Here is a 19,204-nt window from a genome sequence, read left to right as displayed (position 1 = left end):
ACATTATTTTAAAAGCATTAAGGAAGTTTTATACAGTGCTGAAGTAGTGTTCTGATCAGTTATTTGTCTCTACCCAGTGCGCTGCATTATGGGATTGATTCTCATTACGCTCCATGACACATGCATGGCGGAAAGTTCACCAACACTCATTCACGCCAAATCTCGCGATAATTCAGCTAGGCGTGTGTTGGTATGGCAACAGTGATTTGACGCCAAATCTCGCAATTGAATCAGCTAGGTGTACGGTGCTATGACAAGAGTGAGTTGACGCCAAATCTCGCGATAACTCAGCGAGGTGTACGTTGCTATGACAAGAGTGAGTTGACTTACCTCGATGAAGACGATGCCGAGAGCGATGCCGATGATGATGGCAGCCCTGTTCTTGATCCAGTCCTCGACGCTCGTGTAACACGGCTGTTGGACACAATGATACAGACATTATCACTCACATACAGTCCTCAACGCTCGAATAACACGGCTGTTGGACATAATGATACAGACATTATCACTCACATAGTCCTCAACACTCGAGTAACACGGCTGTTGGACACAATGATACAAACATTATCTCTAACATACCACGTGTATTCTGTGGCAAGAAAATAATAACTTATATGCAAAATAGTGTGATAGGAGAATAATAACGAAAGGCCACATATTTTCCCAGGATAATAATCCTTGATATGTCAAATATTGTTACAGGCTAATAATAACTAATGGGCCACATATTGTCACAGGATCATAATAACTAAAATACCACATATTGTGACAAAAAGAAATCAATGATGTTTTGGAAAATATTCACTAATATGCCAAACATTGTGACAGGAAAATAATCAATACTAGGCCCCATATTGTCACAGGATAATAATCCTTAATAGGCCACATATTGCCACAGGATAATAATCCGTTATATATATCAAAATAATTACTACTATGCCCAATATTTTGATAGGAGAATAATCAATCCTTGCAAGCATACCTTACGATTATCAAAGGCTGTAGCTTGATGAAGTTAAACCTGCTGCTCAATGATCTAGAACTTTCTCAAGGAGGGGAGATAACTAATGTCATTGACCGAAACTTGAAGGTGCAACGACGACCAACATGTGAATTCTTGTGTGATAAACCGTTCTCGCCTTCTGAGGTGTATGAGCAGCTTCAGAACTAGAAACGTATAGAATATTCTGAAACCTCTAGAGAAATAACTCATGCTAACATGGCGGGACAAGTGAATTCACACACAAGTAACCACACACAGTATGCTTCAGTGGGATAAGAGATGACTTACCTTGTTTGTGTTTAGGTTGTTGTCGCCTACAGCCTCAGATGGGCAGCCATTGTCTACGAGATCGGGCTCTTCATTGTCATCGAGAACCTTATCTTTGTTATTCAGCGCGCAGCATGTCTTGGGGACTTTTTGGCTGGTTGTACGGGTGGTGTTGTACCACTTGCTGTTCACGAAGTCCACAGTGGCATTGGTCACACCACAGCACTCGAACTGAAATCAAAGGAAACTAAATGGTGCCAGCTGGAAAGAACATCACAGGCCATCCTTCACATCTCTCTCTCTCGTTCTGGTTCTCTATCACACACACACTCACATACACACACACACACACGCGCGCGCACACACACATGCGCGCACACACACACATGCGCGCACACTCACACACATACACATGTGCGCACTCACAGACACACACACACACACACACACACACACACACACACACACACACAAACGCTCGCGCGCTCAGACACACAGACTTCCCAGAACATCATCGCTTGAACAAGCAATCAGTTCAATATCACATGCTAACAAAGCAATTCATCCCACAACATCCACACGAGGAAAGAGAATCAAGTCGCGTAAAGTGAAATTAATATATTTAGTCAATTTGTCGAACTCATAGTTCCAATGAAAATGAACGCACTGTATGTTTTCACCAAGACAGTACGTTTGCTGACACCAAGCGGCCGAGAAAGAGCTGACACATCGTATAAAGGTATCCTATTCGTGCAAATACACCGAGATGCCAGGTGTCGATTAATTGAAATGACAGCCGGTACAGTGCAGTAGAGCGTGTGCTTCACAGGAAAGCGCGATTTTCTTTCCTCTTTTGATTTTGTTTTAGCTTGTTTTTAATCCAAACATACCACTTGTATATATATATATATATATATATCTGCTAACAAGACGCCCATGGCCCAACGTCCAATCAAACCAGATGCTCACTAGACACCCAAAGTACCTGTGCTTACTACCTAACAGGGTGCTGCGCATGCAGTACGTACATTGACCTGGGCGAAGTCCCAAGCCCGAGAGAAGGTGTTGCCAGATGTGAGGTTACCGTCATAATTCTCTATGATTCCTTTCTTCAATCCGTCCTTCAGTTTGTCGGAGATCTGGAGAAAGAAAACAAAATACATTGAGGCCCTTTCTCAAACTCTTTCAATTGACCATTAAATAAATTGATAAGAAAGAAAACATACATGGCCGTTTGCCGTATATCAGATACAGTCTCGTGGAAGATTGAAAACGTTGAGGTTTATCCAATGTGGCAAGGAAGCTCACACGGGATTGGTTTAAACAATGTTTATTCAACAATTCATAAATAATTCAACATAATACATGTTAAGGATCAACAACACACGGGCTTAAGTCTCAATATTGCCGTCCTTCTTTTCTTTTGCGTTCATGGGCGGAAACTCCCACGTACACTCGGGTGGGGTTGTACGTGTATGGCCGTTTTTACCCCGCCATTTCGGCAGCCATTCAGATTATAATGCATCATTATACACGAATCAAACACAAGAAGAAGAAGAAACAATCAGTCAACTAGCACACTACACAAGCTCCCCATTTGTGTTTTCCTGCTTACAATACATTCACATGATTAATACTGAATTGTTCAACTAACCCTGTACTGTCATACTTTTATTGGGTTTTGGGTGCAGCTACACTTAATTTTTAGTTTTCTGCTAACTTATCACCCACTTCTCTCTTCTTCTTCTTCTTCTTCGTTCATGGGCTAAAACTCCCACGCTCACTCATGTTTTTGCATGAGTGGATTTTTACGTGTATTGCCGTTTTTACCCCGTCATTCAGGCAGCACAATTACGACGATTTTGGGGAAAGCATGCTGGGTATTTTCGTGTTTCTATAACCCACCAAACTCTGACATGGATTACAGGATCTTTTCCGTGCGCACTTGGTCTTGTGCTTGCGTGTACACACGAAGGGGGATAAGGCACTAGCAGGTCTGCACGTAAGTTGACCTGGGAGATCGGAAAAATCTTCACCCTTAACCCATCAGGCGGCCGCAGCCGGGATACATGCCACCGTGTATTTTCGGAATAAAATCTTGTTTAAAAAAAAAACGCGAATCGAACTCACTGCCTTCCAATTAGGAGGCCGATGTTTTCTTCACTACGCCACTGCGCCTGTCGACCAACATTTTTCGGCGCATTCACCTCCAAGAGATGTCTATAACTACCTTGGGTCATTGTGTGAGACAGTCCAGGCATGAGACCAAGGGTAGGGCGGATGGTGGCGAGAGAGGTGAAGGGACGGGGAATGTTTACAGTGCCGTGTGTCGGGCTGAGAGCAGTGCCCGCCAATGTTCAGGTCAGGCATCGTTGCGGCAGACGTGCCTTAGTATGCAGGAAAATGCAGCGCGCTATTCTGGCCATCTGGCCAACTGTCGTCCTCATCTCCAAGGTAAACTGATACCAAGAGGTGTAAGTTACACCCGCCTTCAGGCTCAGGCATTTTCAAACGCTCGACTCAAGACTAAGTAGAAGTACTCACCCTTCCCCGGAAAGCGATAGCGAGGCCAGCGGCGGTGACCTGTACGATGATGATGAGGATCACAATGGCAGCGTACTGAAACAGACATCACACATGTCGTCAGCAGGGTTTCAAGGCCTGAATTGCCTGTACATTAGCAAGATATAGATCAGCACTTTTCAAGACGTGTACGGGAACGTGTACGGGTAACGTAATCAAATCTAGTTTTAACGTCACGCGTTTGCCAAGATCTGTAGTCTTGGTGGGAGCAAAACAACGTATGCATTTGGAACATTGGAGAAATGTGACCCTCCACCACGAAATGAGTCGCATGTCACCTTTGCATGATTTTCATATTTTTACATTTTCCTAAAGAGTTTTTTATGCTCTATCCAGTGGTGAAACCCGTTTTAGAAAAGAGCGAAAACTGTTTGAGTTATAAGCCTGTGACTAAGGTGACCCTCACACTGTTACAAGACACTCCCCGGACTTATATTGAGCCTAGCGTAGAACCGCGCGAGGTGACATGCGACTCATTTCGTGGTGGAGGGTCACAAATAGAGAATACTACATGGCTTGCTGTGTCGTACCAGATTTACACGAGTTGTTTTTTCAAATAGTGAACTGAGCTGTTCACTATTTGAAAAAACAACGAGTGTAAATCTGGTACGACACAGCAAGCCATGTAGTATTCTGTTTATCCTACATAGATATACATACTGTACTTACGTGTATTTTACTGAAAATGTCCTGCAGTCGAAGCAGCTAAATTGAAGACGCTTGGTTTAAACAAAACTTTAAAGACGCTTGTTTTGGAACCTCGAACTCTTCTAAAGCCTCGTGCAATCTATTACGTCAAAGCAAAGAAACGTCACTCTGAAAGTGTGGCGTGACGTGTTAGTTCTAAAGATTCATCGAGGGTAATTAGCGAGCGCAAGTTTTGTTTCTATAATGACATTAGTCTCGGCGACTTTGGCATCATAAGCAGTGGAAAAACAGGTCCGTGCCAGACTTGCTTGACATGACCTCATTTACATGATATACACACGTGTGATTTGAACGATTATTATCTCACGGGTGTCTCTCTCACGTATGTAGGATAAACAAATCTACCTCTGTGGCCTTCTACTATCCTGGAGACGGATATAACCCCATTTCGTGTATCATTTGTAAGGTCGAACCCCTGAGAAAGTGATTGACAGCAAATAAGAAGGACAAAGAGCCTCGACACTCACTGTGGCCAACAGTGGTGGGTGAGAGAGGGAGGTGGGTGAGAGAGGGAGGTGGGTGAGAGAGGGAGGTGGGTGAGAGAGGGAGGTGGGTGAGAGAGGGAGGTGGGTGAGAGAGGGAGGTGGGTGAGAGAGGGAGGGGGGTGAGAGAGGGAGGGGGTGCGAGAGGGAGGGGGGTGGGTGTCAATTAAACCACAGGAAACCAGATTAGCATCAAATAACAAGGACTAGACTCACTGTGGCCAGCAGACACTTGACCTCCTTGACGGCACCGCAGCACCCCAGGAACCCCATGATCAGCAGGAAAGACCCGCCCACAATCAGAACGATGGCTCCGCTCTGTGGACATCATCATCATCGTCATCGTCATCGTCATCATCATCATCATCATCATCATCATCATCATCATCATCATCATCATCATCATCATCATCAAATTGTACTTGCAAGGCAAAGACAGGTAGACCAAAAACAAAAACAAAACAAAAACCCAGTCAGACAGACAGACTTACGCAGAACAAAAACAACCTCAAGGGGAAAATATCCACCGAAATTACCATGTACCGCCATTCGCATATAGACAACAAATCCCCCCCCCAACACACACACACACACACACACACACACACACACACACACACACACACACCTGCAGCAAGCCGACACCATTGAAGTCATCCAGCTTGCCGTCCTTATCAATCGTGGTCAGGGCCTTCATGTCGTTCTTGTCCACCAAGGCGTAGATTCCTAGCGCCACCGCCGCTATCCCCATCACCTAGGCAACCACACAGATATCACGTGAAATAGACGGCTTTCGGATATAACTCCGTCATATGAACCTCTGCTGCTATAAGGGGTATCACTAGAGTTTTCCCTCGTCTGTTGTGGGGCCTGTCAAATGTGACGAGCAACGATAGCAGAAAGGGAGGCTGCAAGCCGTATTGTTTACATAACGCAGAGCGACTGGCTGTCCCGGCGGCTTACTAAGGGAAAGAAGGGAGCGATCCTAAACGTTGCAACTTTAGCCGATGTAGGTGACCTACATATGTACAGTTTTAACCTACTTAGTAGTCAGCAAATCTTTTGCGCATTATCTGGGCAACCAAACCAAAACTGACAACCAACTGTTGAGACTGTATGGTTTGCAGAACAATAAACCTCCAGGACCCGAAACTGAAAGATTTTGAGTTTGTGTTTTTATATTTAGCGCCAGTTTGTATCAGTGGCCACTGACAAGAAGCCTGGCACTTGCAGAGCTACTATTTAGTTGCACGCACTGACAGCATATTCACTCAGTTTTACTGTCACACGTATTCATAACAAAATAAACATATGCAGGTTCCTGTTTTTTTTAAATTCTGCATAATAAACGAACGGCTGCTGTATTTGGCTACTCGCAAGACAAATCAGTTACGTATACGTAACTAGCACAGTTGACTCTGCGCTACACTGACGTCCGGTGGAACAGAAAGTAACAACAACACGCCGAAGCTTCAAGTTGTTCCTTGTAGACCGCCTCTATCTGACGATTCGAGTGAGACATCTCATATACCATTTGAAAGGTAACTTATTTGTTTTCATTTTTAAATTGGAAGTTTTGCAAGATGGGGAGATAGCCTTTCGTACCTTACCTGAAAATCAAAACAAACGAGCATTGTTCTTTGGCTTACAGTTTCGTTTTGGCATGCGTTTAGTTTTATCTGGCAGTAACTTAAAAATTGAGAATACAGGAGTGTAGAAACGCATGAATTAAATAGAGTAAAACTACAAGTACAAGGTTTTAAAACAATTAGTCTGCTGAGGAAGCACAGGCCCCTGAGTACATAAAATACGTGTTGTATGAAACTACATGTATGTGCACCCATCGCAATAGTTCCAACTTCCAAGCGAGTTAATACAATCACAATGCATACATGTGTATTTGTGTTTTTTGTGTTGTTCTGAGGATGATTCCTTGTACTTTTAGTAGTAGTTTTATTATAAATTAATACGTCCATTTCTTATTTTGTCTCAGATGAAACGTTCTCGTATGCCAAATCAAAGATATGCTGGTAAGGAGTGGATCTTGGACGGAAATCTTGGAAAGGTGGAGAAAGTAAAACAGGTACCTAGACAAATTTGTATATATATTTATCTTGTAACATTGATGAGAATAATTTTTTTGTTTGTAACAAAATTAAATGAAAAGATACAAATTTATATGTATCTTTGTGATTTACTACCCCCTCTACCAGCACTCATATCTTCCTCCTTTTTATCACAGTATGTGTGTACTTCCTAATAATGGCTGAGAAAGATATTTGCATCTTTATACAGACATTTATCTAAAATATGAGTCTTTATGACATGTTCAGTCACAATCCTAGTTGGCAAGATAGATTTGCTTTAACTTGTTAGTTTAACTCTGTCTAAATAGTATATAATGATAGTTTATGTGTATGCTTTCATGTAACAGTGTTATGAATTTTTGTATGGGGACTTTTGGAAAAATATTCCAAATATATTCAATCTGTGAGTGTCACACATATATGGAGAGAGAGAGAATAAAGAGAATTTAAGAATAGAAGTTTCAACATTTTTATGTGCAACATTTAGATGAGACGACAGGATTCAAGGTTCAGGCCTCTATTTACAGAAAGAGTGGGAGATTGAGGACATCCTGGATAGACGAGGAGCTGCAGGAGGAGCTGGAGAAGAGGTGCTTTGCAAATGGAAGGGCAAAGAGTGGGTGGGGCACAATTCGTGGGTATCCTTAAAGGAAAATCCCGGATTGGCCTCATACTTAGAGGTCAACAAATCAAACCCACTGTCCTCAACATTTGCCAAGCACCAGCACTCCTTGGCTCAGGAACGTGTCCCCAATCCCCACGACTCGGATCTCCAGTACCTGCGTCAGGAGGTGTGGGAAGAGCTGGGCGAGCCGCAACCAACACCGGATGGCAACATTGGCTTTCGACTGCGCGTCAGAGTCTCTGTGCCATTCAAGGCTGAAAGCTTTGACCAGCATTTCCGACACCTCCCAGGGATACCACCCACTGGAAATGTTCGAGGGGCATATTTTCACATCAAGGAAGTGTGTAATAGCTATGTTCAACAAATTGACATTAAAGACAAAGTAAGGAAGAAGCATCAGTTATTTAATAGGGATGAAATGTAAAGATTAAAACAGATATCATACATGTAGAAATAACCGTCGTACGAAGAAGAAGAATACATGTTGAAATGTACTAGCCTGTCAAGCACTTTATAAAAACAAAACAAATGTAAAGCCAAACCAAATTCAATGCAAAGAAAGCATAATTACAAATAGAGCATGGTGTTATTTTGTGTACATCAACCATGTTTTCATGAATAGTAATGTGTCTTGAATGTAATGTGTCTTGAATGTAATAATAAAAATTTAACAAGTGGCTCTATCCCATCTCCCCCCTTTCCCCTATCCCATCTCCCCCTTTCCCCCTTGCGATATAACCTTGAATGGTTGAAAACGACGTTAAACACCAAATAAAGAAAGAAAGAATAATAAAAATGGCAGAAGTTTAAAGAAACAAAACCTTACTGAGAGAAACGAGAGAGCAGCAAAACAAACTCTCCCAAAACATTCAGACTTTACTCATTTGATTACTGAACTGAAAGTTTCATCTTCATGTGTGTAACTTTTTTTTTATTATATGTCTGACAGATAACTCCAATTCTAGGAGAGGATGTTTGCCGGCGCCCAGCTCCCCGTACCAGCAGCGAGATGCGGATTAACCCGCATTTCAAAATACACCTTGCATGGGGCTACAAGACGATGGTCCGCTATGATCATTCAGAGTGCCCATGGTAGGTGCATTTACATACACACCGAGTTCAACATTTTTTGTCTGCATTATGTTACTAGCACTTTCAAAGTGTCAGATAAAAGTAAATGTACAAATATTTAAGCAATATTTACATTGATAGTACAACATTCAATACTAAAGAAAATTCACAATCTCAATGCAACTTCTGGCTCTGACACAATACATGTAAAGTGGCAAGTGATTGAGGTCTTGGACATTTCTTTTTAGTTACATGCAAGCATAGAACATTCCAACTTGTACTGAAACTTTTCAGCTGCTCGTACGTTGGCCCAGAGGACAAGAGACCCCACGAGTGCTGTGTTTCTGAGGTGTATTTGCCGTCCCAGCCAAAGCTGACCCTCAGCTTTTCAAGGATGATGGTCAACACACTAGCATGTTCGTGATGTAAAGGTCAGTATATATATATATATATATATATACATACACACATGTGTCATTTTAGGTCAAGTCTAAATCTTCTTCTTCTTGTCGTTCGCCAATGCTAAACTTGGAGACCAACTCTGGTAATGAAGCTGGTGGTCTTATGAAGAGCCTCCACAGGTCCATGCAGCTTCACGTGAAGGGGCACCGGCCTGGTCCAGATCGGTCAAGTCTAAATGATCGAGGAGGTTAATTCAATTCTCATCGTCAGATTCCTCTGACTCAGGTTCCTCTGACTCAGGTTCTTCTGATTCAGCTCCAGCTCCGTACTCGTCCTGATCACGTTGAATGTGCTGATCAGCTTGGATGTTTAGATCTGACTCATCACCTGTACAACAACCAAACTTTAAGAATGTTATCAAGTACTTTTCAATCCAAAAAAAACCCACACATGTGCAAATGAATGATGAGCAGGCAGCAATAAGAGTAACATAATCTATGCGATAAACATATGAGCTTGCATGTAAATGAAATTCTCTCTCTCTCTCATATAAAGACAATCATCCTGAGGCAGGTCTCTGACCTAAAGCTTCAGAATAAACCATAAAAGTCTTTGTCTGTACTAGATTTTATACCTTGGGGATATCGTCTGTAATAAAGGAGTCAGTTCTCCCTCTCCAGCACTTGCTTGGTAACCTCCTTTCGGTGCTTGCCACCTTGTCTGCTTGACCCCTGAAACCTTATCAAGCATCTGCTTGTTTATTTTCATGTGTTAAGCGTATTGTCACTTGCTATTATTGGAAGCATTTCAACTGAATAAGAAAACACACACAACATATTGGGCCTCTACATACCTGAAAGTATGTGAGGTGTTGGTCATAGTTCTTCCTCTCCACCTGGGAAATGCCAATGTGTGGCAGAAATCCATGGTTTCTCATCGCTTGAGGGATGTGATAAACAAGAACTGAAACATGACAGAGCATTCAATGATTGACCAAGAGTACCTTTGTATACATGATGTATGTCTATGACAGCGCGTCATAACTGAAGATATTCATAATTACGGGTAGTGCTTGTTTTCATTTCAAATTACAGTGATTGCACTTCCTAGGGATATAACTTTATATGTATTTCTTTATATATATATATATGAACAATTTAAGGAGCTATAAGAAATATGAAAAGTATAAACCATAAAGAATATTATGTACCATGGATGTAGGGAATTACATCTTCCTTGAACGTGTGTTTTTTGAACTTTACAGCCCACGCCTTTGCTGCTTTCTGGAAATCAGCAGGAGAAATGGATCTGTCTGAACCTGGTGCTGTCCTGATGAGCTCCATCAGGCGATCAAACTCGTCCCATATCTCCTGGACCTTTTCCGGCTTAAGGACCCTTTCCTCAACATGGTTCTGCTGAGGCAATGGTTGTTCAGCACCATCGACCAACATCCTCTTGTGTTGTGGCCGGTTTGCGATCATTTCTCTCTGCAAGCATACAAACATTAATGTTTATCAAAAAGAACAATTTGGAACGCATTCCTTTATTTTTACTTCTTTTTTCATACAATTGTGACGGATTGTATGTAATCTGCATGGTCCCCAAATATGAATAGTTTGATTATAAAGATTAGTTTGATAGGTTACAAACTAGTAAAATACAAACCTGTTCCTCAGCAGAAGTCGCATTCTGTATCTCCTGAATGAGAAAGTCTTTTGATGCCTTCGGATGTTTTTCGCCAGTTTTCCGTTGGAGGGTCTTCCGCAGGTAGTCCATGGGTAGCTTTTGAAGCTGTGCCATGTCCCTGGGTCCCTCCTCCAGAATTGTAATGATGTTGAGGTTTTTGATCACCTTTCTGAGATCATCCCCTGTATTTGAGTAAACCAGAGAACAGAAGGTGAAAAACAACCCGCCATCACTACCACAAAAAAAGCTCAAACAGGTACCAACCAGTTACAAATAATTTGAATAACACATTTGCTCATGTCATGTGCAATGCCACGGATAGGAAAAAGAAAGACGTAGTAATTGTGAACAGCTGTACATGCTACTGAAAGATTTATAAGAATGGTTTTTGTAGTTTACCTCCAAGCTGAGTCCACTTCTTGATCTTCCCCTTCCCGTCGTCGCCTTGCTCCTCCACGAAGCGGAAATCTACCCTCACCCGCTTCATTTCGTCCAGCAGGGGCTGTTTCCTGTCTTGGGTTATGGACCACACGACCACCTGTGCAGTAGCAGATATATAAGTTTTAACAATATAATAGAAATGTGTCTATTCCCCCTCAGGCAGCTTGTTTACACACGCATTAAAATATTACACAATGATAGAAAAGAATATGCATATACCTGATTGACAAGCTTGTTCGATATCCTCATTCTGAGGTGAAGCTCGTCGGGGATCATGTCTTGGTATGGAACCCAGTGAAGAAGGTCCGTGTGTTTGTAGCCCCTTGGGGGGCTTCTGCCTTCAAGGCTTGCATTTTGCTCTTTTTCGTTCCGCTCCACTTTCCACTCTTCTGTTTAATTGGAAATAGTAACATTGTTTCATTATATTAATGATATTCAATAACAATTGAGATGCAAATTGAATTTGATAATGCACACTGTAAATTTTGTGGTGTTAAGGGGAGGCAATAGACAATCAAAATTTGCTCACCAATATCCAGGTTGCTGATGTCTGCTTTGGTGCAGTGACACCATAGACAGAAGTAATCAGAGTTTGCCTGATTTATACCCCGCACCATGGCCATTGCCTTCCAGTCAGAACAGAACGTCCTGAAAAAAACAAAAAAGATATGTTCACAATGCACAAAGAGGCAAACAGTTAACTTGTAAGTTCTATTTCTCTTATGCATTAACATAGTGTTAGGTATGGGTCACCTCCCCTCCACTGACATTTGGCTTAAATATACCTTGCTGTGAGTGGGCGTTAACGATTGCTCTCACGAGTTTGTCGTAAGTATGGGTTGGGCATTAGCATGTGTACAACTGGTCTCATCAGTGTTCATATCCAGGCTAAGTGTGTGATAGTTCGTTGTTGTGTGTTCAGTTGTGAGTGTTTCTATACATACCATTTGACCATGACTGTTTTCTGTTGGATCTGAAAGCCAACATTTGAGGCTTGCTTCATTTGTTGCAGTGTTGTTTTGATGCCGCTTTCAAACGTTGCTCTGTCTTCTTTTCCTGAAAATCATGGTGATATGGGTTGACCTGGGTATGCTGACAAAACATTGATATGTGAACTTTCAGAGACCTATCACTAGAAGAGGACTGTCTTAACACTTTTACATCTGTGCAATTTATAAAACAGAGAGTAGCCTATTTTGAATAATAAACTACTGACCCATGTAGACAATGAGGCTGATCTCATCATCAGAAGACTCCTTGTGGGCTGCACAGACCTCTTGAGACCGCAGAAGTTTGCACACTGCTCTGACAGAGTCCTTGTGTTTTGTTATTTTGGCCCCGTCACAAGCAAACCGTAGTGTGATGGTGGTACTGCTCGCCGTGGTTTGCAGCAGGTGGCGGTTTTCAGGCATGTCTAGCATGAATTCCACAATATCGGAGAGCTGTCTTCTGAACCCATCCTTGATCAGAATCTGTAGTGACAGTTAATATGTATGTATGATTTAAATAAATTATTAGGAGAAAAAAAATCATTTCTTGTTTCATACTCAAGGAATTAAGACATGATTGTTGTTTACCATTTTTTGTCCAAAACAAACACTGCTTCTATCATCCACAAAATTATACTACATGTATACAATCAGTGTGATTAATGACTACTCACTTTGTCAATGGCAACCAGCTCCAGGCATGTTGCCAGCCTCAAGGATTCTCTTTGGAGCACATTTTCTGGTGGTACACTGTCAATCCCAGCCTTTGACCGCAGGGCTTGCAGGGCTTTGTACGGGATTCGGTGGGAATCCTTGACCCGTAGAATTGTACGGGCCATTCTCAAACGTTCAGCTTCCATTTGTTCTTTCTGCTGCTGTGGTGACTTGTCGACGATCTGTCCTTCTCAGGTCAATCTTAAAGTCCTTCACCCCAGCCACCTTAAAATGTACACTGATGTTGGTGGTGTCTGGGGCGATGTCACCACAGGCAGTTTCAAGCACAGTTTTTAACCCATCTTTCCGCTTTTTCTTCCTGCTTTACATAGTGTCTGCATATATTTTCTCTCTGATGGAAATGTTCTTTTACCTAGTGATTCTGTGCAGTGTATGTGTTTCTGATTTAACTCTAGATGTTTTTGACTTAACTTTTGATGGTTTTGACTCAACTGTTCATGATTTTGACTCAACTGTTCATGATTTTGACTCAACTGTTCATGATTTTGACGTAACTCTTGATGTGTTTGAATTAAATCTTGATGTTGCCTGTCCTTTGTTTGAAGCTGCGTTTGAAGTTGTTCAATTTGTTGTTGTGCCAAACCTAGCTGCTGATGTAAATGTGTGGCCTGAACTCGTGAATGACCTAACTGTGTCTCTAAAGCATGGACCTGTCGTTGCAAGTTAATGGTGTACTCTTGAAAAAATGTTGGCTGATTGTTGTATGGTTGAGGATTCATTGTGCTGAATTGTTGTGAAAATGAAATGTAAAAAAAAACTTGGTAAAAACATTATTCCTGATGGTCTCAACTCCAGTCATTTCTGAAAAAAATAACAACAAAATCTCTTTGTATTGACACCCATGTATGATTATATTTTGAAAAGAAATAAACCAAAAGTTACTTACACTGTTCAGATGTTTTCCTGAAATTATTCTCTCTCTCTCTCTCTCTCTCTCTCTCTCTCTCTCTCACTTACGACCAGAGAGTTTGCCCCATGAGTGAATGGTCACAAGATTTAAAAAGAAAAAGAGATACTGTAGTGTGTGCACATTTTCCAAAAATTATCCAGACACAAAACAAGGTCATATTTCAATTAAAAAACAAACATGTATTTTGTTTAAATACACATCAAAACAATACTTCTAAAACGATCTATACATCCACTCCCCCCAAATAATAATTTGAAAAGAAAAATGGAGAGAAAAAAATAATTTTGTTTTTTATTAAAAAGAAAACTTGGTAAAAACATCATTTCCACATCAAATGTCAAAATCATAGGTATTCAACTGCAACTCAGTAATGCCCACCCCAATCACCCCCTTCCCTCCCAAATCTTCCTCCTTGCCAGAATAAAACCAAAGACTGATGAATCAGTAGAGCAAGGCGCTGATATAACTTACCTTTTCATCATAGTTCTGTTTCCTCTTTTGTTGTACTGCCTTTTCCGGCCCACTGATTACTCGTTGTCCAAGAGGTTACAATCGGCAAGGCAGTATTTCGAATGTCGTTCAATCATTAAAGGCTTAAACGTGTTGAAGTGACTGTCAGACTGACAATAAAAAAACGCGGTAACCCGCATCACAAGTCCTCGTTTCGCTTTCATTTACCCGAGAACACAGTTTTCTCTCTTTTTTTTTTAATTTGATGTACTAGAAAGTAACCAAAGTACAAGAAAAAACAAACAGTGCTATAAAGGAGTTTTAATTACTGCTCTAAGTAAAACTTAAAAATCTAACGTTCCTTCGAGATTTCAGTTGCTAGGGGAAACGCATCATGGTGGCGTTCGCAAATGGTCTATGGTTTCGGGACACGCTGCAAAGGCTTACGCTGTGCAGAAAACGAAGGGAAAGTTAAAACCTTCTGCCTATCCTCCCAGCCCTTCCCAACTTTGTACAAACGACCTACTTTGACCCAACAAGGCTGAGCGGTTTTTATTACCAGGCTCCCTATCGCTAGCAGTACGCGGCAGCCCTCGCTAAGGGCCTCGGCGTAAATAGTTTATAATCAGGCTGTCAGTCATCCCGCTGGGGCGAGCTTGCTTCCTAGTTCGTGTTGGAGATCATATGTCGGGCTTGTATGGATTGTGAACGAGTGAATGCCCTTGTTTTTCTTCGGACAAACAACTCCACACGTGCTCCAGTCCATGTGTTTGCGACACATAGCTAGTGATCTGCCCCATCAATGTTTGTCCGAGTTAAAAGCAAGAGCATTCACTGTTTTAATCAGACCGCTTTGAGGATGTACTGCGATTCAATGGTCTTCTTTGCATTTGTTGCTTATCTAGAAGAATGGGACATTTGATGTTGAGGAATTTATGAGCTTATAAGACTCTTGTTTTGTTTCTTCCTTTTGTCGTTCTTCGTATGTTTTTATCCAATCATTCTCTATCTCTCCCTCTCTCCCTCTCCCTCCCTCCCTCTCTCTCTCTCTCTCTCTCTCTCTCTCTCTCTCTCTCTCTCTCTCTCTCTCTCTCTCTCTCTTATTAATCATAATTTTTATTAATCCATGAACCACGTTATTATAGCTAGTGGTTTTGTTAGGTTTAACCTGATTACAAATTCTTAGTTGATTAGTTATTCGTTTGGCTGTTTAAAACATGTTATCTATATATATATATATATATATACGACTTGTGTCTGTGTGTATGTGTGTGTGTCTGTGTGTGAGTTCGCGATGCACGGCCAAAGTTCTCGATGGATCTGCTTCAAATTTGGTGGGCTTATTCACCGAGACCCCGGACACAACCTCATCGATGAGATATTTCAACACGTGCTCTCAGCGCGCAGCGCTGAACCGATTTTGTGCGCGCTGAACCGATTTTGGTTCCACCTCAGCTACCCGGGCCCCCATACCGACACACCAAAGCCAAGGTTCTCGGTGGATCTTTTTCAAATTTGGACACCGTATTCAGCTACACCCCGGACACAATATCATCGATGAGATATTTCAACACGTGCTCTCAGCGCGCAGCGCTGAACCGATTTTGGTTTTTGTGTTCATTTCACCATTCCCAGTAACTCTTCCTTATCTTCTCATCTTCTCCATGTTTTCAGCGTTTACCTCCCTTCCTTCGTATGGTGCACTATAGTATGAGGGGGGCATCTTCGGATATTCCCGGCGTTCTGTTACTATTTTTAGAAGGTCACCGCAGTGTCCAGAACGTAAATTGGACCTGTAAATTATCCTCACTGTAAAAGTGCAAAGGTCGAATCAATTTATAGCCACGCGAAAAATACACTGTCATCTATCTCTCTATAGATACGGCTTCTCTGTGTTTGTGTGTGTGTGTGTGTGTGTGTGTGTGTGTGTGTGTGTGTGTGTGTGTGTGTGTGTGTGTGTGTGTGTCTCTCTATGTGAGCAACACCTGGGGATTGTTCAGTTCTGTTTGTGATGTGGTCTGGCGGCTTTTGTGTATTTGTATGTACTGGCCTTCCTTTGAAAAGCCATAACAATTCAAAAGGGCTTACAGATAAGCTCTAAATTGCTCAATCCTGTTTGAGTGGAGTTCGCCTCCAAAGGTGATTAACACGGTTACATTCGTCGACAAGGATGGGACTCGATATGGTCAGGAATGGCATTATGGCCACTGAATCATTTTCGTGCTGTTCCCATTCCACGAATCTGGGAGGGACCTAAGCTTGGCGGGTTCATTGTTCGGACCCGGCGAAGCCGGCGTACGGCTCTAAGTACTTCTTCCCGGCGAAGCCGGCTACCCGGCGAAGCGGGTATTCATCTAGTATACATATATAATTGTAATGTATAATGTCATGCATGTCTAAAAGGGACAGGTTGGAAGATTAGGCATCGCCTAAAACCTTTATCCCTTTGTATTAAAGTTTTGAAGTCTGAATCTGAATCTCTCTCTCTCTCTCTCTCTCTCTCTCTCTCTCTCTCTCTCTCTCTCTCTCTCTCTCTCTCTCTCTCTCTCTCTCTCTCTTAAACCTCAGTGTACCATGCAATGAATGACTGCACTCAGTAGGGGCGGGGGGAGAGGGGGAGGGGGAGGGGGAGGGGGGGAGGTCACAACGCCATAGCAAGTGGCTACAGAATATGACTTCAGATTTAAAAAATAAATATTCTTTTTGATTTTTTTTCTTCGTTAGATTACAAAGGAGCAAGCAAAAGTCTTGGAATCAACGACACCATCAACGACTTTTTTTTATAGGGAGGTACATTATTTTTAGGAGAGCTTTTGACACCTCATTTCCAAGAACATGATATCCCAACACACTCCCAACCCTAACAGAAACTATAGTTACCCCCCTCCCCCCCCCCCCCCCCCCCCCCCCCCCCGTCCCGTCTTTTCTCCTACTCAACCCACGCCGGAACACCTTCGCGACTCATGTCTTTTGTTAAACTTTCAACCCTTAGCGTTGTATTAAAAGCATGAATAACGTGACTGGGGATTTCAAGCATAAAACTCCCTAGTCATTATCGGGAAATGTACATGAAAAGAATGCACCGAGTAGGATACGGGTTTCAACGGGGCACGATGTGGGCATAGAATTACACGATTTTAAATAACAATAAGTGCACTTTTCGCCCAAGTTGAGCTTACGCCCGTGGCTAAGCCTACGGTAATGTTCATGGTGTCAAGAAAACAACGTGTTTTACGACTGACTGTCATTGCAAGTACAAATCACTGCATACTGCTTTTTGACGTCTATGCACTACAGAGCAGGAAGTTGGGTGTGGCCGACTCATTTTCACTTGTGAGCGATACTTTTCCTCAACGATCACTCAAAATCGATAAAGGAAATCCTTTCTAAGATCCCCAAATTACAGACTCCCCCCTTTGTTTGACCTTATTTTCTCCGATTTTCTGTTCATAACCTCTGTATTATGTACCCCTTTTAGAAGACTCCCTTAATGTACCCCCGTTGTAAGACTCCCTCTATGTACCCCTACTTTAAGACTCCCTCAATGTACCACTGTTTTAAGACTCCCTCCGTGTACCCCCATTTAAAGACTCCCTCCGTGTACCCCCATTTAAAGACTCCCTCCGTGTACCCCTATTTAAAGACTCCCTCCGTGTACCCCCATTTAAAGACTCCCTCCGTGTACCCCCATTTAAAGACTCCCTCCATGTACCCCCATTTAAAGACTCCCTCCGTGTACCCCCACTTAAAGACTCCATCCGTGTACCCCCATTTAAAGACTCCCTCCGTGTACCACCATTTAAAGACTCCCTCCGTGTACCCCCGTTTTAAGACTCCCTCCGTGTACCCCCGTTTTAAGACTCCCTCCATGTACCCCCATTTAAAGACTCCCTCCATGTACCCCCGTTTTAAGACTCCCTCCGTGTACCCCCGTTTTAAGACTCCCTCCATGTACCCCCATTTAAAGACTCCCTCCATGTACCCCCGTTTTAAGACTCCCTCCGTGTACCCCCGTTTTAAGACTCCCTCCATGTACCCCCATTTAAAGACTCCCTCCATGTACCCCCGTTTAAAGACTCCCTCCATGTACCCCCGTTTTAAGACTCCCTTCTTGAATACCTGATTTTCTTAGATCGTTTGAGGGTTTAACAGGGGGTGATGGTGGAGGGGGGGGGGGGTATTGTAAAATTCTACTTACAAAGAAGAGGAAGTTTACGGCGAAGACGATGTACTTGATACACGTCATTCCACATCCGGCCACCATCTTGACGGTTTGGCTTTAACCTGAAACACACAGCAGCGAGAAGAAACATAAGAACTTTATACATGGCGTCTTGACGGTTGGGCTTTAACCTGAAACACACAGCAGCTAGCGAGAAGATACATTAGTACTTTATACATGGCGTCTTGACGGTTGGGCTTTAACCTGAAACACACAGCAGCTAGCGAGAAGATACATTAGTACTTTATACATGGCGTCTTGACGGTTGGGCTTTAACCTGAAACACACAGCAGCTAGCGAGAAGATACATTAGTACTTTATACATGGCGTCTTGACGGTTGGGCTTTAACCTGAAACACACAGCAGAGAGAAGATACATTAGTACTTTATACATGGCGTCTTGACGGTTGGGCTTTAACCTGAAACACACAGCAGAGAGAAGATACATCATTACTGTATGCATGGCCATTGAAACATCACACACCAGGGCCGATTGACAAACAAGTCCAGGTGGGTACCACCAAAACGGAAAAGAACAAACCG

At 42.4% G+C, this 19,204-nt stretch overlaps 3 protein-coding genes across 3 annotated transcripts in view; 1 reads left to right on the top strand and 2 right to left on the bottom strand.

The window, feature by feature from the left end:
• Positions 1-219: 219 nt before the first annotated feature.
• The window catches only part of LOC138957213 (tetraspanin-18-like), a 66,605-nt gene continuing 47,620 nt past the window's right edge, over positions 220-19,204 (bottom strand). The window contains exons 2-8 of the mRNA XM_070328365.1: positions 18,638-18,723; positions 5,672-5,797; positions 5,260-5,361; positions 3,815-3,889; positions 2,299-2,409; positions 1,292-1,501; positions 220-414 (exon numbers count right to left, since the gene is read on the bottom strand). Of these exons, the coding sequence (XP_070184466.1) occupies positions 235-414; positions 1,292-1,501; positions 2,299-2,409; positions 3,815-3,889; positions 5,260-5,361; positions 5,672-5,797; positions 18,638-18,703 (870 nt within the window). The 5' untranslated portion in view covers positions 18,704-18,723 and the 3' untranslated portion in view covers positions 220-234. The remainder of the gene's footprint in view (positions 415-1,291; positions 1,502-2,298; positions 2,410-3,814; positions 3,890-5,259; positions 5,362-5,671; positions 5,798-18,637; positions 18,724-19,204) is intronic.
• Positions 5,852-10,622, top strand: LOC138957215 (uncharacterized). Its single transcript, XM_070328367.1, has 6 exons — positions 5,852-6,584; positions 7,037-7,126; positions 7,658-8,095; positions 8,705-8,847; positions 9,121-9,257; positions 10,493-10,622. Exons 2-5 carry the CDS (start codon positions 7,037-7,039, stop codon positions 9,248-9,250), a joined length of 801 nt encoding a protein of 266 aa, XP_070184468.1. The 5' UTR covers positions 5,852-6,584; the 3' UTR covers positions 9,251-9,257; positions 10,493-10,622.
• Positions 9,251-13,204, bottom strand: LOC138957214 (uncharacterized). Its single transcript, XM_070328366.1, has 11 exons — positions 13,019-13,204; positions 12,572-12,827; positions 12,300-12,411; positions 11,885-12,003; positions 11,575-11,744; positions 11,314-11,452; positions 10,894-11,096; positions 10,439-10,715; positions 10,082-10,191; positions 9,863-9,959; positions 9,251-9,615 (listed from the first exon to the last, which is right to left on the bottom strand). The coding sequence occupies exons 1-10, from the start codon at positions 13,202-13,204 to the stop codon at positions 9,891-9,893; spliced, it is 1,641 nt and encodes a 546-aa protein (XP_070184467.1). The 3' UTR covers positions 9,251-9,615; positions 9,863-9,890.

This window comes from Littorina saxatilis, unplaced genomic scaffold (assembly GCF_037325665.1).
Source record: "Littorina saxatilis isolate snail1 unplaced genomic scaffold, US_GU_Lsax_2.0 scaffold_439, whole genome shotgun sequence".
NCBI lineage: Eukaryota > Metazoa > Mollusca > Gastropoda > Littorinimorpha > Littorinidae > Littorina > Littorina saxatilis.
This window is presented reverse-complemented; position numbering and strand designations above follow the sequence as displayed.